Source organism: Ornithodoros turicata, chromosome 5, assembly GCF_037126465.1.
Source record: "Ornithodoros turicata isolate Travis chromosome 5, ASM3712646v1, whole genome shotgun sequence".
Classification (NCBI taxonomy): Eukaryota; Metazoa; Arthropoda; class Arachnida; order Ixodida; family Argasidae; genus Ornithodoros; species Ornithodoros turicata.
This window is the reverse complement of record NC_088205.1, coordinates 9,069,711-9,088,513: the sequence shown is the minus strand read 5'-3', so window position 1 is coordinate 9,088,513 and position 18,803 is coordinate 9,069,711. Positions and strand designations below refer to the sequence as shown.

At 46.3% G+C, this 18,803-nt stretch overlaps 2 protein-coding genes across 9 annotated transcripts in view; both read left to right on the top strand.

Moving 5' to 3' along the window:
• The window catches only part of LOC135393968 (uncharacterized), a 256,551-nt gene that overhangs the window by 126,545 nt on the left and 111,203 nt on the right, over window positions 1-18,803 (top strand). The window lies entirely within an intron of this gene.
• LOC135395192 (uncharacterized) lies at window positions 11,186-11,896 on the top strand. Its single transcript, XM_064626432.1, has one exon. The coding sequence runs from the start codon at window positions 11,186-11,188 to the stop codon at window positions 11,894-11,896; it is 711 nt and encodes a 236-aa protein (XP_064482502.1).

The window sequence follows — 18,803 nt, the reverse complement described above, 5'->3', positions numbered from 1 at the left end:
TTATATATATATATATATATATACTTTAAAGGCGATGACTGGGTGCCAAGTTTTTTTCTAAGGATGCGCCGCAGACGGTGCGGCGCCGTAATTCAGTGTAGCGCTTGGATGGGATCCCAGGCCATTGTACTTGATTTGCCAGCAAGTACGTTGTATAGACAATTGGCCACGATGAATTCAGACATATGTCGGCACAGTTCCCTTAGAAGTCGGCCCAGGACGCACATTCCCCCAGGGCGTGAGTCGTGACGTTGCCCACATACGTGACAACGACAACGGCAAGCCCTATCACCCCCCCCCCCCCCCCACGATGAATTCTCGGTGCACGGAATATTATGTTCGTCTAATCGCTCACATTGACAATAGAGGGCAACATCGCGCTTCTAGGCATCAGTGCTGCACCAAGCGGCGCTTCCGTGATGTTCATTGACTTTTTTTCCAGTGGTTGTCTAGCAGTTTCTCTACATTGTGAATTTTTATGCGATAAGGTATTAATGGTCAAATATTTTACGAGCCCCTGGGCTTAGGTGGGCCTGTAGAATGTTTGTTTGCCAATTAGAAAAATAAAGACTATTATTGTTGCGAAAAATATGAACGAAAAGTATGAACCAAAGGGAAACGAAAAAAAAAAAAAGAGAGAGAGAGAAAGCGAGACAGATGTGAAACACTTTGTGTGCCTTTTTGTAACGTATGGCGATGCCTGTTCTACTTGCACTACTTCTTCGTGAGCTGACAAAATGCACCTGTCCTATATAAGCTGGTGCGTATTCAGTACTGCATGCTGGTCACCTTGAAGAACATACACGCCATCGTTAGAAAAATTGGGCAAGCCACAGTAACGAAAGGCAAAAAGAAGGGGGGGGGGTAGAAATAACCGGGCTACACGATACTTTTGACTAAAGTGACCAGCAATGCTATGCCGTTAGTTAAATTTTGTAGCTGCTCGGAGTTTTTCACCCGTCCTGCACCCAGCATGTGGCGGTAGTGAAACCCGGTCTGCTTTATCGCATCGTGTGGGAATGAGGTTGTTCTTTATCATCTTTGGTCATTTTATACGGGGATGCTTTCCATGAATGGACCGCCTCCTCCCAGACAATTCTTTGAGGCTTGTCGTTTCGTGCAGTGGAGTAATTGTGATGTGATGTGATGTGAATAAAGAAAAAAAAAATGGGAGTGGAGTAATTCTTCACTCGCTGTCTCGTTAAGGAGATGCCTAATGGTCCTCTCGCCTGCTTAGAACAGATGGAGATCCTAAACTTACTCTAAAGTGGGTCGCCCGATTCAGAGTTTCTCTCGAGGACTGCGCGAGAATGTTTTCGTTTTCAGTTTGGAGTGATGCTTTCGTTCATCGTTATATCGCTATATGGGGTGTATGAGACGTAGCAGATAATAGTGAGTTTTAGTATATCGTACGCTATCTCTTACGTGCGCAAATGCGACAGCATACGTTATACTAAAACCCACTGATAGTGAGTTTTAGTATATCGTACGCTGTCGCCTCTGCGTGCGTAAGGGATATAGCGTTGGTGGTTCTGCGCACGCGCAAGACATTAGCAGAGATTTGCGCATTGCGCACAACCACTATACGTGCGCAAAGGCGACAACATATGATATACTACAAGCCTACTTTAAAACTATACTAACGTATTTCGATTTGCCTTCTACAGTACAGCTATAAAACGGACAATGACAATCTACTTATTTACGGAGAATTTACTTATACGTATACTACTTTTACGTACCAACTTATCGATTTATTATCTTTACAACTATCTTTAAATTAACCTCGAGTGCGAATTGGAAATAAATATACTATGCCAACCACAAGAGCAAAAAAAAAAAAAAAAGTAAGATGGACGCCGACAAACCACATAAGTGGCTTGCGTTTGCATGCTGTTTACGGTTTGTGTGTTTACGGCTTTTAGGCAGCAATACTCATTAGGGAGTATTAGTGCGTCGTGCGCTGTCGCCTTTGCGTACGTAAGGAATGGCGTGGTACTTCTGCGCACTGCGCGAAGCTTTATTTATGCTTTGCGCGTGCATATAGAACCACCAGCGCTATCCTTTACGTACGCAGCGGCGACAGCGTACGATGCACTGAAACTCACAATTGTTCGCGCGTAACGCCTGATACGAAGCCCAGACCTGTGCTCCCGTAATAATGCCGATTTATTTGTCACACTTAATAAAGGGAAGTTGAGACAAAAAAAAAAAAAGAAGAAGAAAAGAAGAAGAAACTGCGTCTAGGAGAGCTTTTCTTTTCCTCATTATCATGACCAGGGTTGTTTGGATTTAATCCACATGGATTTTATCCGGTGGATTTTTGTTTTGTTTTATTCACACAATTTTATCCGAATTTTTTTAGAGAATTTGTTGTGAAAGACAATCTGAATTCAACGTCACACGGAAAGCTCCCGGTTTATTTTATTGTAGTGTTGGCTGTTTGCAAAAGCCCAGGTACGCGCAACATTAACTTTTAACTTTTTTAACTTTGGTGCTTTTTAACTTATCTTTTTTAACTTATAACTTTTCAGATGTAAATTTTCCCCGCTTTCTTGTACTTCTGCCCATTCAGAGAGAGGCTTTCTTCCGCTCCCTGGAGGCACTGATGTGCTCCGAAACACGACAGCTAATCCAGGCGTGTACGATCTACACCATTTAACCACGCGTGCATGATACTCCACTTTTCGGAAAACAACAGATACTGATACAATGTTGCTGAGACAGGCAGTGCCATAAACCGAAATATATGAGAGGTCACTCGAAATCGAGAACAGCAAAACACATTTGTTTTACTCTGTGTCACCATTTCCAGGCATGTATATATTCTCCAAAAATATCCAAAAACATCCGGGTTTTTATTCAAGAAAGCCCACTGGAGAGGATCTTTTTAAAAATATCCGGATTTTTTTTTTTTCAACCCTGATCATGGCCCATTTTTTACTTTTCACTTTCGACTCAACAGCGATTTTTTTCCAGTGTGGCAATACTTCACCGTAGTTGTCGTCGCTACTTTATATCTCTATACATCTCGTTCACGCCTGGAGAATTTTTATCCTGTCCTCTGTCGCCTCCATTTTACGCGATATAGCAGGAGCCATGCACTCCCCCAAGGGCGAGACATCCACGTCAAATTATCACCCATGTGGAACACCTCCCATGTATTACTTTACAGGCGGAACAAACGAGCGGGCATCTTCGATTAAACGTGCAACAAGACATGAGCCCCACTCGCGACAACCTCAAAGGCGAATATAAATGGGCGTGCTCATCTCTGTTACTGTCGTGTACAACGTTACAACCCCCCCCCCCCCATACCCCTCTATCTATCCCCTCTTCCAGTCACTGGTATATATATATATATATATATATATATATATATATATATATATATATATATATATATCTCACTTCCATTCGGCGTTAATAAATATTTAGTGCTACGCGTTGTCTCCTTCTCTCAGAACCCCTAGGTGGCTCTTCTTTTTCTTTTTTTTTTATGTGTGTGTTCTCCGTGTTACTGTTTTTACGAGCTTCAATGCCGTTTTCCTCCTACTTCTTTTGTGTAATGTCTTCGGGACTGCCACGAGACGAAATGGGAGAAGTGAATGGACTCGAGGGAAAGGGGCCGTGATGGCTGCCTGGGGTAAGGAGGACTATCGTTTACTGTGCGGTGGCTGTCGCGTGACTATAATCCTCATAGAAGCGGGTTCTCCGTCCGTCCGTAGAGGTCACGTGGTTGCATTGTCACGTGACACCACGTGTCGGTGGTGTCACGATACGATATCTCTACGATACGAGTCAGCTCTCTGAAAACGAGTCAGTTTGCGGCTGTCTGGACACCAGAAGAAATGACGACAAGACACAAACAACCTTCCCTGTGCCTACATCCAGGTTTTTCAATACAGAGTTCCTCCGTCGGATTCGCCTGCCCTATTATCAATCTCGCTGCGCTAAGTTCGTCCAATCCAAACGGGTGTACCTCGAGATAAAGTGATCGAAATGCCCGTTGCAAAATAAACTGCTGTAAATAAATGTTATCTGACTATAAAATGCACAGTCGTGCGCGGGAAACAGCCAACGGCGAACTGAGACTATAGCCTGGACATACAAACGCAAACACCGAACTTGGACTAACCTAATAATAAACTAACTAATCATGCTGCGCTCCGGCGTGCCCGCCCTGCTAAGCCTAACGGCTGCTAAAATGTGGCTTTCGTTCGCTAATACGACTCGAATTTGAGCGGTTAAATAGTGATGTGTTTTTAAATCACGGCACATCATCTCACGAAGCAATCCAGCATTCTTCTTGATTTTCCTTGTTTGGCGAACGTGAATTTCGACATCGGATATTTCGCGACTGGGAATATCGAAGTCCTGCCTTCAAAACCTGCCCCGAACATTCCATGGTGAAACTTGCGCACACGCACGCGGCTCCAGAGCAGCCTTTCCGACATCTTCTAGCGAATCTTGCAGCTTCCTGGAAAGCTTTTGGCCTTATCTTCGCGCATTTCCACCGGCGAAACCTTCGAAATGGAAGCGCCGGAAGTTTGGAAAAGTTCCGGCTGGTCCGTGGACGTCGCCGCCACTCCCAGTGCCTAACAGCATCTGGTGTCTACATGCGCCGCTTTCACTATCAACGCGTGAGCGAATAATTCAAAGAGCGAGGACCGCTTTCAGGACTTCCGCAGAAACTGTCGAAAGTTCTAGCTTATCTCCTTGTTCGTCGTGTTGATGCGCTGCTGTGAGTGGATGTTTCTCGCACGGAGAGAATCCCGCATAAAGGGGGTTAAAAATTGTTCGCTTCCTGCGGTTCTTGAGTGCATTGAAAATTTCGGAGCACTCAATAATGGGACTTTCGGGCTAGCAATACTTCTTGGGGAGGTTCGTGGCCGATGAAAGTAGATGACGTCAAACGACTATTGAGTGTTGGAGTATCAGCGGTTTTATCCAGGCCCCCCCTCCACCGAACACCCCAAAATTTTGTCGTGTGGACTACTGTTACAATGTAACTGCACCCCAATTTTATTTTTTTTATTGTTTTGGCAGCTTGCCTTGAGCTTGCGGTTCTCGATAAACTACTGGGTGGAATAGTTCGTCCTTGACCACTTCGAGACTAGCATAGCCACATTTTAATATAGCTGCGTACGACCTAGCAACGTCGGCAGTTGTGTCCGTCCGTCCGTAACAGTTGTGGAGAGAGAAGAAGAGGGAGAAGAAGCAAGAAGTTATAAAGTGGCATGGAAGTGGGTGCGGGCGCCCAAAGCTAACTGGGGGAGTGATTTTAGTCCTTTTGCGGGGTAGATGCATTGTCACAATCATATTGATCAGGATATTTAGTATAACCAAGTAAACTTGTGTAGTACAAGTTCGATACAATTCGATACAGTTTCAATAAAATGTAGCACAAACTAAATACACAAAATGCTTACACTACGCAAGTCTCACTCTACTAGCCAAACAAGCTAAAACACGCGTAATATTCTCAAAGAAACCCACAAAAGTACGCCACTAAGGGAGCCAGTGGAGACACGGCCGCGGCGGACACTAATGTACCGTGTCGACCACCTTCGGAGGAAGTCTGTCTCTATCATATCATATTAGACCCTCTTTAAAACCAAATTCATTGAAGTTTATCCGAATTGGGAGGGGGGGGGGGCTATTTGCAGTGAAGGCACCAAAACTAAGGTGCAATTGCTATCAAAGAGACTAGGAGCTAGTATCACTGTTCAGCTTGCTTCTCCTTCTTTTTCTTTTTTCATATAGAATGTATGAAGCTACATCATTTCAGCGCGCTTGACAGAGTGTATAAACGTGCAGTCTTTCTCTCTCTCTCTCTCTCTCTCTTACCTGATCTGGGTAATGAAAGCATCTCAGATATCAGCAGCAGCTTCGAGGTGTTTCAACGAAATTAGGGCAACACGAAAGGGTGCACCTAACGAGGTTTGCGGAAAGCTCTTAGCCGAAGAACAGAGCCAACTATATATAGAATCATCCAAGGTCGATTAGCGGCTTGCATCGCGTGGACACGCGCGTATAACTTATAGCGTTGTTTAGAGCAAATAACGTGGGAAAAGAAGCGGAATATTGTATATATATTCCCTGCGGGAAAAGAGGCGACCTTGCGGCCATCACGGTCGACCTTCAGCGGCCATCACGCTTCAACCGGCGGCGGCACGCATATGCTCAGCTGACGTCGGCATGTGAAGCCCTTCCTCCTTCGCTGTCTTCACTCCAGATGCTCGGGATAGCCGTTGCACATTCTGCCTCCCAGCTGCATTCACACACATGGTTGATTACACGGTCTTTTGAGATGCGGGGGCCACTGTAGTGTTTATTGTGCGCGCTAAATGAATAGAGCGGGTCGGCTGTGTGGTGGGTCACAGCTGGCTGAGACGCGAACAGCGGGGTAACGTCGCGTAGTTTTTTTGTCTCTCTGGAGGTTTGTGAATGAAATTGAGCTTTTTTTCTTCCTTTTTGTGTGTGGCCGCGTGAGAAAAGAGACGATTGTGCGGAGTGATACTTCAGCGCGCGTGAGGTGCTGTCTGTGTGTAGTTTACAGCCCGTTTACGAATATGGCGGAGTGGGTACACAGTGTACGCGTTGGTGATGATAAAAGAGTGCGACGTAGCGGGGTCGATTCCCGCAACCGCTGTCCGAGTTATTCGCTGAGTCCTTTCTACAGACTTTCTAGACAATTCCACCTGAACTCGTTATTGTATTCGTGTCAAGGAGAATACATTTTTTATCACTTCTATCAGCCGCTTTCATTGCGTCCTGTTTGCTGGCTAAAAGCTAGGCAAAAGAAAAAGAAAACAACGTCCTAGTAAATTTTTGTACCAATAAACGTCTGAGTTAAAAACAAGACAAGATGGAAGAGGAGCAAACCTACATCCTCGGTTATAGCTGTCGTTTCAATAAACCCGAGTGCTCGTCGTAACTATATATGGCCATATTTTGTGGGCGGTTTATTCCACTCAATTCGCCTAACGTCAAGATCGTCCCATCCCGTTTTTACACCGATGTCGTATATCGCCAAAAAGTACGCTACAACGAACACGTACCTTCCGTACCTCTCAACGTAGATCACTTCCAAACAGGCGCAGGACTCGTCCACAAACCGCCACTCTAACGCAATCCACGCAGTACACCTCATACCAACCCTGTCAGGAGATACTCTTCCATCTCCTCCTCATAAAATGATTTCCCCGGCGGTTTCGTCCAGGCTTTTTTTTCCCCCCTTGACCATCTCCTAGACATCCTCGACCACAACGGACGGAGCGAGCAGTAAAATCGTCTCGTTCTTTCAAATCTTCCGCCCCCCCCCCCGCCCCCCTTGTTGCTTATTTATGTCCTTTAGTTATAGTTTCCCTTTGCACAAGGAGACCGCCGGACGCGGTCCTCGCTACCATAAATTTAACGCACTCTGTCTGCACGCTAACCTTTTCCCCCCTTTGTGCGGGAAACATATAGAAAGGACGAGGCGTCGTGAAAGGATAAAGCATGGGACCTCTGCGGTACATGAAGGGTTTCTGAAGGTTAGATATAAGAAACAGACCTTTCGCAGGGAGTTCGGATCGCAAGTCACGTAGTCGCTCTCTGTGCGAGATGTGCGTTCGTGTTTCCGCCCCTCCCCCCTTTTTGGTGGTGAAGGGTTAGCTTCGTTATCAGTGGAGGTTATTTGGTTGGTGGTGGTACGGTAGCTTACCCAAGCAGCACAATGTACTGAAAGTCGAGTGCAATAGGGGTGGACGGGTAGGTGGAAGGCCTTGAACACACTCGTGAAACTAAAGAAGATTGATAAGACACACATACCGTCCACCCCTATTGCACTCGACTTTCAGTACATTGTGCTGCTTGGGTACATGTTTCGTTTAAAGGAATGGCGCAAGGGGCAATAAACTGGAAACAATCATGACCTGCATTGCTGCCCGTCAGAATTCTGACGCACAGCAATGCGGCTCTAAAATCCGATGGTTATATCGACGTTTCTTATTCGAACGTGTTGAAGCGTGAGTTGAGCGCGTTTCTATTGTATTGTTTTGTTGTCGTGTATAACCCAACCCTTATGTAACTCTGGAACCCTCGATCAGGAGATGGGTCGTAAAGAGAGCTTTGCGCAGTGCGCAGAACCATTACGCTGTCTCTTATATACGTACGCCAAGGTGATAGCGTACGTAAGGGATCGCGTCGGTGGTTCTCCGCACGCGCAAACCATAAAGAGAGTTTTGCGCAGTGCGCAGAACATAGAGAGCTTCGCGCTGTGCGCAGAACTACCACGCTGTTCCCTACCGCAAAGGCGGTAGCATACAGTGCACTAAAACTCTCTCATCTAATCTGTGTACCGTATTCCCTCTAGCGGTCCCTGAGTCTGCCAAGTCGGGACCATGCGCATTCATTCTTTACTAGTCTTGCTATACGGGCAAAAAAAATGGGAGAAGTCTAGCACTCGCAAGTGAATAAAATGAGTATTTAGAGAGCTTGAAACATTTATTTTACTGAAGAACAAGCTTTCGGACGGATGAAGGACGGACTCCGTCCGAAAGCTTGTTTTTCAGTAAAATAAATGTTTCAATCTCTTTAAATACTTCCCAAGCAGCACAATGTACTGAAAGTCGAGTGCAATAGGGGTGGACGGTATGTGTCTTATCGATGTTCCTTACTTTCACGAGTCTGTTCAAGGCCTTCCACCTACCGGTCCACCCCTATTGCACCCGACTTTCAGTACATTTTGCCGCTTGGGTTATTTTAGTTTTGCTATATTGTGAAAGTATGTGTTATTCGGGTGATGTGGGCGTATATACACCAAGCAGCACAATGTACCGAAAGTCGAGTGTAATAGGGGTGGACGGGTAGGTGGAAGACCTTGAACAGACTCGTTAAACTAGAAAACATTGATAAAATACATACCGTCCACCCCTATTGCACTCGACTTTCAGTGCATTGTGCTGCTTGGGACGTTAAGCATAGCCGATAGTCATACAGCTCTCTGACCCTTAGGAGGCACAAGTGCATGAAAATGTTTTGTGCTGTTCCCGACACGTATCGTCAGGTGGACGCGGAATACGAGAGACTGCGGGCGATACGGCGCAGGGCTGAAAGGAGGTTCCGTAGGTCTGGAAGCCGTGCCGACTATCGCGAAGCATGCCGCTTACAGAGGGTCATCCGCCGTCATCTTCAAAGGTTGTCGCAGCAACAATGGAGAACCTTTTGCTCTACTTTGACTCCTTTCACACCTACAACGAGAGTATGGCAGATCATTAGAACGCTTGGGACGCCGACTACCCAGACATATCCGTTTAGAGCATTGGCTATCTATCGAAATACGGACGAGAAGACGGTGGCTAATGAATTCTGCATGTCACTTGCTAAACCGTCAGTGGCATCTGCAACTAGCGTGCATCAAACATCTGTGAAAGAGGTCACGGACACCACGTGCCTTACTCGCAATGCGCAGTGCGAAGCACTTGACTTCGACTTCAGCCTTGCGGAACTCCAGGCTGCATTGAAATCAAGGGCTCGCCAGTCATCGCCAGGTCCTGATGGTGTTACATATAGACATGTGGTTAACTTGGACCCAACTGCTCAGACGACCTTACTGCATATCATGAACGCCAGTTGGGCTGAAGGCAAACTACCAGCGTCATGGAAAGTCTCTAGAGTGGTTCCTCTACTCAAACCCGGAAAGTCCCCTCATGACGTCAATTCGTTTCGTCCCATCAGTCTCTCCAGCTGTGTGTGCAAGATCATGGAAAAAATGGTCCTGAGTCGGTTGGAGTGGCTCCTAGAAGCGCATTGCGTTTTCCCTGACTCCATGTCCGGGTTTCGTAAAGGCAGATGCACAATGGATAGTGTGCTGGACTTGGTCACGTATGTAGAACATGAGCGCGCTCAAGGCCGGACAACTGCAGCAGTTTTTCTGGATATTAAAAGAGCATACGATACGGTCAGCCACAGTCACGTGCTCCACGACCTCTTCACTCAAGGCATCCAAGGGCGTGCTTTACGGTGGATTGCTGACTACATCCAGGGCAGGTCTGTTTACATGAGGACGGAGAACGGTGCAAGCGATAATCATGCTCTCACATGTGGAGTCCCACAGGGGGGCGTACTGAGTCCTCTACTGTTTAATGTGGTCTTATCGTCTCTGCCACAGCTGCTGCCAAAGAATGTACATATTACCATCTACGCTGACGATATATGTTTGTGGGGCTCCGGAGTGCAGATGCCTGCGCTACAAAAACGTCTTCAAAATGCGCTAGACGTAACTGAAGGCTTCTTAATGCAGAGAGGAATGGACATCTCAGCAGAGAAGACGGTCTTCCTTCCATTCACCCGAAAGAAATTGAAGCATTTTCAGTTGCATCTAAATGGGCAACGAGTAACAAGAGTATCTCACCATCGCTTTCTGGGAGTAATCATCGACGCACAACTCTCATGGGCTGCTCATGTCAAATATATAAAAGGAAGAGCCGATGCGAGAAGCAACGTGTTGCGTCATACTGCAGGTTCTCACTGGGGACTGTCGACCAGATCCCTATTGGCCATACACAGAGCTCTCATTCGGCAGATGATTGCATTCCACCTTCCGGTGTTACATGGTATATCTGACACCTCAGAGCGAACACTGCAGAGTGCACTAGCCAAGGGCCTGAAGATATGTCTTGGAGTACCGTGCGCCACTTCTAATATTCTAACCACAGTAGAATCCAGAGAACTTTCGCTCGCTGTGCTGCGGACACAGGAATCAGTGCGTCATTATGCGCGGCTAAGCACGTCACACTACAAACACCCGCTTGCACGACAATTAATCCACCGAAAATCGAATTTTTCAAATGCGATCGCTCAACACCACCGAACAATTCCTAAGGCGCAAAGACAGGAAACGGCGCTGCATCCTCCATGGACATTTATACCCCCGGTAGTTTGCACGTCCGTACCAGGTTTGCAGAAAAAAGCACATCACCCAACCTTGGCGATCCGACAGTACTGCCTTGCCGCAATGGACAATCACAAGAACAGGACGGCGATTTTTACTGACGGCTCGACGACGACCTCAGGATCTGCATCTGCATTTGTGGTACCAGAGCATAGTAGGGAAGGGATGGCGAGACCATCGCATCGCACGTCGTCGACCATGGCTGAGTTAGTTGCGATTAAAATGGCAATAGATTATATAGGCACAATGGAGATACCGGCTCAGTGGGTTATCTACTGTGACTCCAAGGCTGGACTTGAAGCTATACAATCGTTCTTGACTGGCGGACGTATTAATCCAGTTGTTCACGACATACTGAAAGAATATGCAAGATCGTACATCACCGGTCATGACGTCCTCATCCAGTGGATACCTGGCCACATTGGCATACCGGGTAATGAGGCCGCAGACAAATTAGCGGACGTAGCACATCTTTCGTCAACAAACTATGTGGTGCCATTTTTCAAGGCAGACGTGAAATCGCTACTTCAGTCCATTTCAAGAGCAGTTATGGAGGAACAGTGGCAGGAAGCTGATCGCCGATCATCTCTCCTCTTCAAGATCGACCCGGATAGGAAATACAGGTTCCCATCCGGTACACGGAGACCCATTGAGACGCTGCTGCATCGTTTTCGGTTGAATGTCCCGTACGGTCAACAGTTCCTCCACAAGATTGGGCGGGCAGACTCTGCAGACTGTTCAGTGTGTGCGACAGTGGAGGACACTGAGCACATTCTCCTGCATTGTACAAAGTATGCTCCACAAAGGGCTAGGTTGATGCATACCCTCGACCGCCTGGACAACAGGCGTTTCGACGTGGTGAAAGTGCTCGGACTGTGGGACCCAAGAAAGCGAGACACTGCCTTTGCGGCACTTGAGAACTTCCTTGTGAGCTGCGGCATGGAACTCATATTTTAGGATTTTGTGCGAGTGCCTCGTATCAGTGTATATCTTTGTAGTGTGTATTTGTAGTGTGTATCTTTGCATTAGTGTGTATCTGTTTCTCTGCATGTTCTAGTGATATTTATTCACTTGCACCTAGTGTACTAACACACTAATTGTTGGGGATGGGGAATGTACTTTGTTTGTTTTTGGTTGTTTGTAGGTTGTTGTTTTGTTTTGGGAGTAGCAGAACTAGTCAGGAGACAAGTTCAATTTCTCCCAGGTTTTCTTTTAAATAATCAATCAATCAATCATGTTTTGTGCTCGAGCTATATTGCGTTACTCACTGTGTTACTTTGTGTTTTCGTCGTTTCTAGACACAACTTGTCTCGTCTCTATAACCCTCTGAACCTAATTTTAGTCGCGTGCTTGCGTGAAAAACTGCGGTGCGTTTTGGGCTTCAACGTGTTACAAAATTTTTTCCGCCCCTCCTCTTGCGTTTACTCCAGATACCGAAGAAAAGCTCTACTTTGAACAGGCTCTCCACAACAAAATATAATACAATGGAACATCGTTCAGAAAACCCAACGAACCCAATACAGCGGCACTTACGCGCGACCATGCAAAAAAAAAAAAAAAAGATAAAGGCCTTTCGTTCCCGCCCTAAAATACTTCACACTTAGGATAATGCCCATTTCACGCTTTCCGAGACCAGCTTCCGGATAATGAGGACAGTCGCCGGATAATGGACACGGCATCGACGTCGCTTTAACCGAAGCGCCCACTCGGACCTGGACAGAAACGTAGCTTGGATGCAACAGACGAGTCCCGGATAACGCCTTCCTTTCCACTGTACACTTTCACCTTCCCTTTTTGTCTCGACCGGATTTATCTCATCCGGTTAGGAACGTGACCGGGAGCAGCATTTTGATTGCCATTGTTTCCGCTATGGGAGAACGATATAGGAGTTGCTCTTGAGCCTCGGCTGTCCAGCCCTATCGCGAGAGATAGTAGGGGACAGATGAGGAAGGCAGTCATCGGCCTTTTCTAGGAACGGCTTACCGTCTAATCACCGCATCCTCATCAACGCGTTATTGTCTAGTGGGGATCGCCGGTGTTCGCTGCAACAGCGCGGAAGACTGGATTTCACGATGACTGCTGTCGAAGGTACCGAATACAGCGGACGTGCAATAAAAAAAAAAAAAAAAGAGAGAGAGAGAGAAGAAATAAAAAAAAGAGAAAAAAGAGATCCATTCGATAGCCTGAGTCAACACCACCAGGCTAGATAGAGAAGGCGGCCCGCTTATTGCCTCCTTTCCCTCCTTCGCTGCGTGGACATATAAAATCAAAATTCGTCCGCTGCTACGAATCACCGTTCTCCAAATTCAATAACACCTCCAAATGATTGCACCTATCTTAAAACCCGTAGGCCTGAATCTGTAGAAAATTTAAAAATGTGCGACACGCTTTCCAGAAAATCAGTCTTGAGAAAGATATGGGACCGTTTTGGGCTTTATTTCCAAAACTTTCCCATTTAGTACACGGGGACGTGCAATCGCTACTCGCAGACGACGGTGGTTCGTCTCCATGGCTACGACCGCTGAAAGCACGTTTGTTATTTGGCTACGGTCGTTGAAAACACGATCCCGATTGGCTGACTCTCAGTTGTTACGTCACGTAGCATGCCGTCTCTACCTAGGTGGTGTTGCCTGAGCCCTCACTACTCTTACGTCACCATTTCCTCCCACTCTTACGTCTTCCTCTTTTTAGCGCTCAGTGTAGTAATATGGTCTCATACCAACAAGCCCAAATTTCAAGGCGACGTTCCGTTTGGCTGACCTTTCCCCCCCTTTTTTTTCCTTTGGTCTAATAAATATATCCCCCCCCCCCCCCAAATTTCATCACACTCCATGTTCGTCTAATTGGTATCCGTGAAAGTGCGCAGAGTGATTCTGTTGAGTCTTTTTTCTTTCTTCTACCACTAGTCTTCTACCACCACCACCACCACCACCATCATCATCATCATCATCACCATCATCATCATCATCATACGTAAGGAAAAGTGACGTACGGGTGAAAGGATGCTGCTCTACACTCATAGAGCATCCGCTCTATGAACAGAACGTTATAAAATAGGGATTTTTTTTCTTTTCAATTACAATAAAAGATTATATTTTCTGGATCGAATGGGCCACCTTGTGACCGCATTACCAAGCTCCTGGGGCGTTGTCCTCATTAATTAATTTTGGGTAGTTTAATTATGGAAGATGTGCAATGACAACATTCGTTCCTTTTGAATTGATATGCTGATCGGCCGCTGCCGCTTTCAGAAAAAGTACACACACACACACACACACACACACAAGAGGCCATTTTTATCGGTCCACCCGAAACGCGTTGTCTTCCTTTCCTTTAACTGCGGGTAAAGAAAAGGTCTGCTCCTTTTTTCGGCCATGACTGCATAATATTAAGTAGTAACGTCGAAGCAGAATAATCACATCCATGCAAAACCGGGTCCCACCTTTCAGGGTCAAGAACAGTGTCAAGTACGGCATCCCAATATATTATGTAGTAATTCCTACGCTACGACACCCACTTGCACGGCGACGACGGTGACGACACGTTGCTTACGAGCCCGCGAGTGCACCTAAACAGGTTCCCTGTGTCACCTGCCCCACTCCATTATGTCCGTGCGATGTAGTTGCCTAAACGGTACAAGAAAGCTCCGTTGTTTGGTCAGAGCTTCGTGCGGTGGCTAACAAATGCATTGGCGGAGATCGAGTCAAGCGGTGGGCGTTAAATATTGAAGCCGTGCAAGAGTTGAGAGAACTGCTTTGAGCGAGCTCCTTCATGAATCTAAATCCGGTCGATAGAATGCGTGCTGTGCCTTCTGATGCTTTTCGCGAGAGCACCTGAACATGATTCGAATATATAGTATTGTAGACCGTTCCGTTGAGTACCCCTTTTGAGTATATGTCTTGGCGCCCGTATGTGATGGGGTATTTTCGTGGTTTGCGTCGCTGCCGCGTCTGCTCCTATTAATATGCGTGCAGAGATAGAGATAGCAGGAAGCTCGTGCTGTGAGCCGTGTGAGAATTTGAAGGGCAGGTTATTGGGTCGACAACGTAGCTGGGATACGGGAAAATTGAAACATTGATAAAAAGTGATACGTTGACTACGGTATACTGGAGCTAAAATATTCAGTACATGTCTCTGAACACGAATATGCTTTTTTTTTAAATTATCGTTTCGGACAGGCCCTTTGAAGCCTCTCCTCGTTCTCGAAGTTGCTTCAGGCTGCATTTTGCGAATGCTAATAGTACCTTCGGTCGAAAATATTTCGATTTCTCTCTCCCTCTCTTTCTCCTTTCCTACGGGTAAACTTTTTTCCATCCCTCTGCAAAGCTCTACACGATGAAAACGCTGCAATTGCTGGTACTCTATCGTCCTCGTCTACTATTAGAATTTGATTTCGAACAAACAATAAAAACTTTATCGCGCGATGATGAATGGAAAGTTTATTTCGAACGAACTCTTCTACATCAGTCATTTTTTTTAACCATGCTCTCATAGCATTATGGAGTGCCCTTCGTAAGATGGATTAGAACTTCCTTCCCACAACGTTAGCTCAAAGAACCCCGCGCAGGACATCTCCGGTGTACATCTAGGTTGAACCGACAGGTTTTACATAATTGATCGCCTTCATTTCCTTCGTGGGATCAGATAACTCCACTCCAGGCCACTCCAACAAAATCAAACTCGGATAAACAGACCTTTCGTGCCAGCGGCATTCTCCCGTGCACATTCGCAATATACATATTAAAGGAAAGCAACGTACTGTTCCGTACACCGGCTTCTACTTTCGGCGAATGTGCGCTCCGTCCTCCTTTCCTTAATTATTTATTTTTAGAATATTTGGCCAAGAGAAGAATAAGAAGCCAAGACAAATACGAGAAAAAGGAAGAGAGGGAAAGCGATGACTTTCACCTCCCTTTCTTCTTCTTCTTCTTCTTCTTCTTCTTCTCCAGTCCCCCTCATCCTCTTCGTCTTTTTTTTCTTCTTTAGTCGCCCCTTCCCCCCCTTCAACCGTTCTTTCGACGGCGAAGAATTGCATTTCTGCGAATCGTTATCCTCAAGATTCTCTGCTTTGACGAGAGGTATAGCGTAATGTGGGAGAGGAGGCCTGTACTTTCTTTTCGCCTCTCCTCCGTCTCTCTCTCTCTCTCTCTCCTTACCTGCTGATGTTTCTTTTATTGCGAATAATTACTTCCTGAACGAAGGCTGGGAGAGGCGGAGAAGGGAAAGGGAAAGGGCACTGACCAGAAAAGATGGAATGGAAGAGCAAGGAGGGTGGCAATTAATACGCCCGACGTCTTATCCCTTCCATTCCTTCTCACAATGAAATTAGCGGCCCCTTATCGTTCTTCTCCAACCTGATTCCTCCGGTGCAGCACATTCTGTGAATGAGAGCGTTATCGGAAAAGAGATAAAAGAAAGTCGATCACGAGTCTTCCTCCTTTGCAGCGTTCGTGCAATGGAAAGGTGTTACCAGCGTCTTTTTTTTTTTTTTTTTATTGATGTGCGGCGCTCTGGAAACCTTTTGCTATCTTTTCTGTTGATGCTCTAATTACATTCAGATTTGTAACAACACTTCGTATACGATAACCTGCCGCGATTAAGTTAAAAAGCCACGGCAATATGTATGTTGTCCCCTTAGTCGTTGAAAGCTGATAGAACCGCTCAGCGTACGCGAACGATGTATACTGCAGTGTATCCGAGTGTCTATTAAGTGTACTATCAGAACCGCTGTCGCGATAAAGGGGAGCAAGCAATAAACTGATAACTTGCACATATATGTATAGCGTATTAACGAAACGCTCACTTTTAGTTTTACTACCGAAAGGCCAGAGAACGATGTATGCCATTCTGTTGATAGCGCACATGGGCAATTTCTACTACGAACTTGCAATATGCTTGTTTGCTTTTTTTGTTATTGCTACTGGTCTTCAAGGAATGACCGCATTGTCAGCCTATATATAGTATATATATATGACCCTACAAATCTGACCCTAACTCTATATAAACTCTGACCCTAAACTCAAGCATGCCTCAACTACATCCGTCACGGACATCGTCTCGGGACAAGCCTTAACACACACTACGCGATTGACCCTTGATGGCTTATCAACGACCGCACCATTTATGATTCATCTCCTGGTAATAAATGGCTACAAATTAATCCGGAAGTTGTCCGTGCCATCGTGTTCCTTCCTGCTTTGCTTTCTGCCCTCTTCACGGTGCGTACAATCACAGTGGACAGCAAAACTTCCGCCAAAAACGACAGCCGGAAGTGACGTGTTTCACCGCGAGGGGGCTATCGGCCGGCCAGGCAATTGGGGGTGCTACTGTCGCTTATCTGGGGCAGGGGGGAGGTGACATACCGGTGTTCCCCGCGGGAGGGGGTTGGGATGGACCAAATTAATCGCATGTATGTGCTCGAAGGCCATCCTATATGGGCAGCCAAGACATACAAAGGGTGCCGATCGATAGAGAAAAGGAGATTTCCGGCCGGGCTCGACTCGACTAGGGAAAAAAAAAGTCAGGTCAGGCCAGTCAGAGGTCGGAAGGAGTCCCGCTCTATAGAAATAGCTCCACAATTGGTTTAGTGCACGTGAATCGTGGCGGGTAAAGTTGATTCGCACAAAGTCGGAAGTGGCGGACATGACACAACCAATCTATGTACCACAGCCAAGAAGAAGCGTACTATGCCTGAGCTAGACGTGGTTCCAGCGCTGCACAAACAAGTATTCAGTCGTATGACACGAGAGGAATTTGCTTTGCTTTGCAACCTCTCCCCTGCGCAGCGCGACAACAACAACATAGATGAATGGATGATGATGATGTGGGAACGCGAGGTAGACGTCATCGCATATCATGGCCATACTCATAAGAGCTCGGGTGCACCTCGAAATAAAGTGATCGAAATCCCAGATGAAAAAAAAAAAAAAGAAGCTGCTCGAAATAAATGTTATGTGACTATAAAATGCACAGTCGCGCGCGAGAAAATGCCAGCAGCGACGTAAACTGGACATAAAAGTGCAAATACCTAACTTGGACGAACCTAATAATAAACTAAACAACATGCTGTTTCGTCGTGTCCGTCCTACTAAGCCTAACGGCCGCCAAAAATGTTGCTTTCTTTCGCTACAACGGCTTGGACAGACATCGAAAGCCCGTGATTTTGACTGGTTAAATAGTGATATCCGATTTTTAAACACGGCATATCATCTTACGAAGCGATCAAGCATTCTCATTGATTTTCCTTGTTTCGAGAGCGGGAATTTCGTAACGGTGTTAATATCGAGGTCCTCCCGAAGACCTCATACTATACATACGTATCCTATATATACGTTATGCATCCTCATAATTCTCACGGCCATCTTATCTCCCACCACGCTTATTCCCGCCCGCCTTCCAGAACTTCGCACTTAGCGTATCTCATCTCTATGTCTTCCGAACACAAGATTTAACACAGCCGCACTCCAGGTAACAAGGAAGTTCACAAACAACACGGCACACAGCTTAAATGGCTAATTGCACTCTCGCATTGCAAAGTTCGGACACGCGCTGCTGCATACAGCACTTAAATATGCGTCTCTGAGGCGGAACTCCATGTATGCCGCATAGCGTTGTGCCTTCTCTGTGTGCGAGATATCACCGAGAACGCGTGCAACGTGATCTTCCCACTGCTGCCTTCATTACGATGCAACTGCACAGCTGAGGGTTTACCGCGGCGGCATGAAAACGTTTCCTGGGTCGTGTTGGGCCATTAAACGTATGCGACGAATGAGTGGTGCAAGTATATGGCGGACTGATATCGGAGGGGGTTTTGTGGACGTACGTGTTCGATGATTGCGTGCTGTAGAATGGGTTTCAGCTTGAG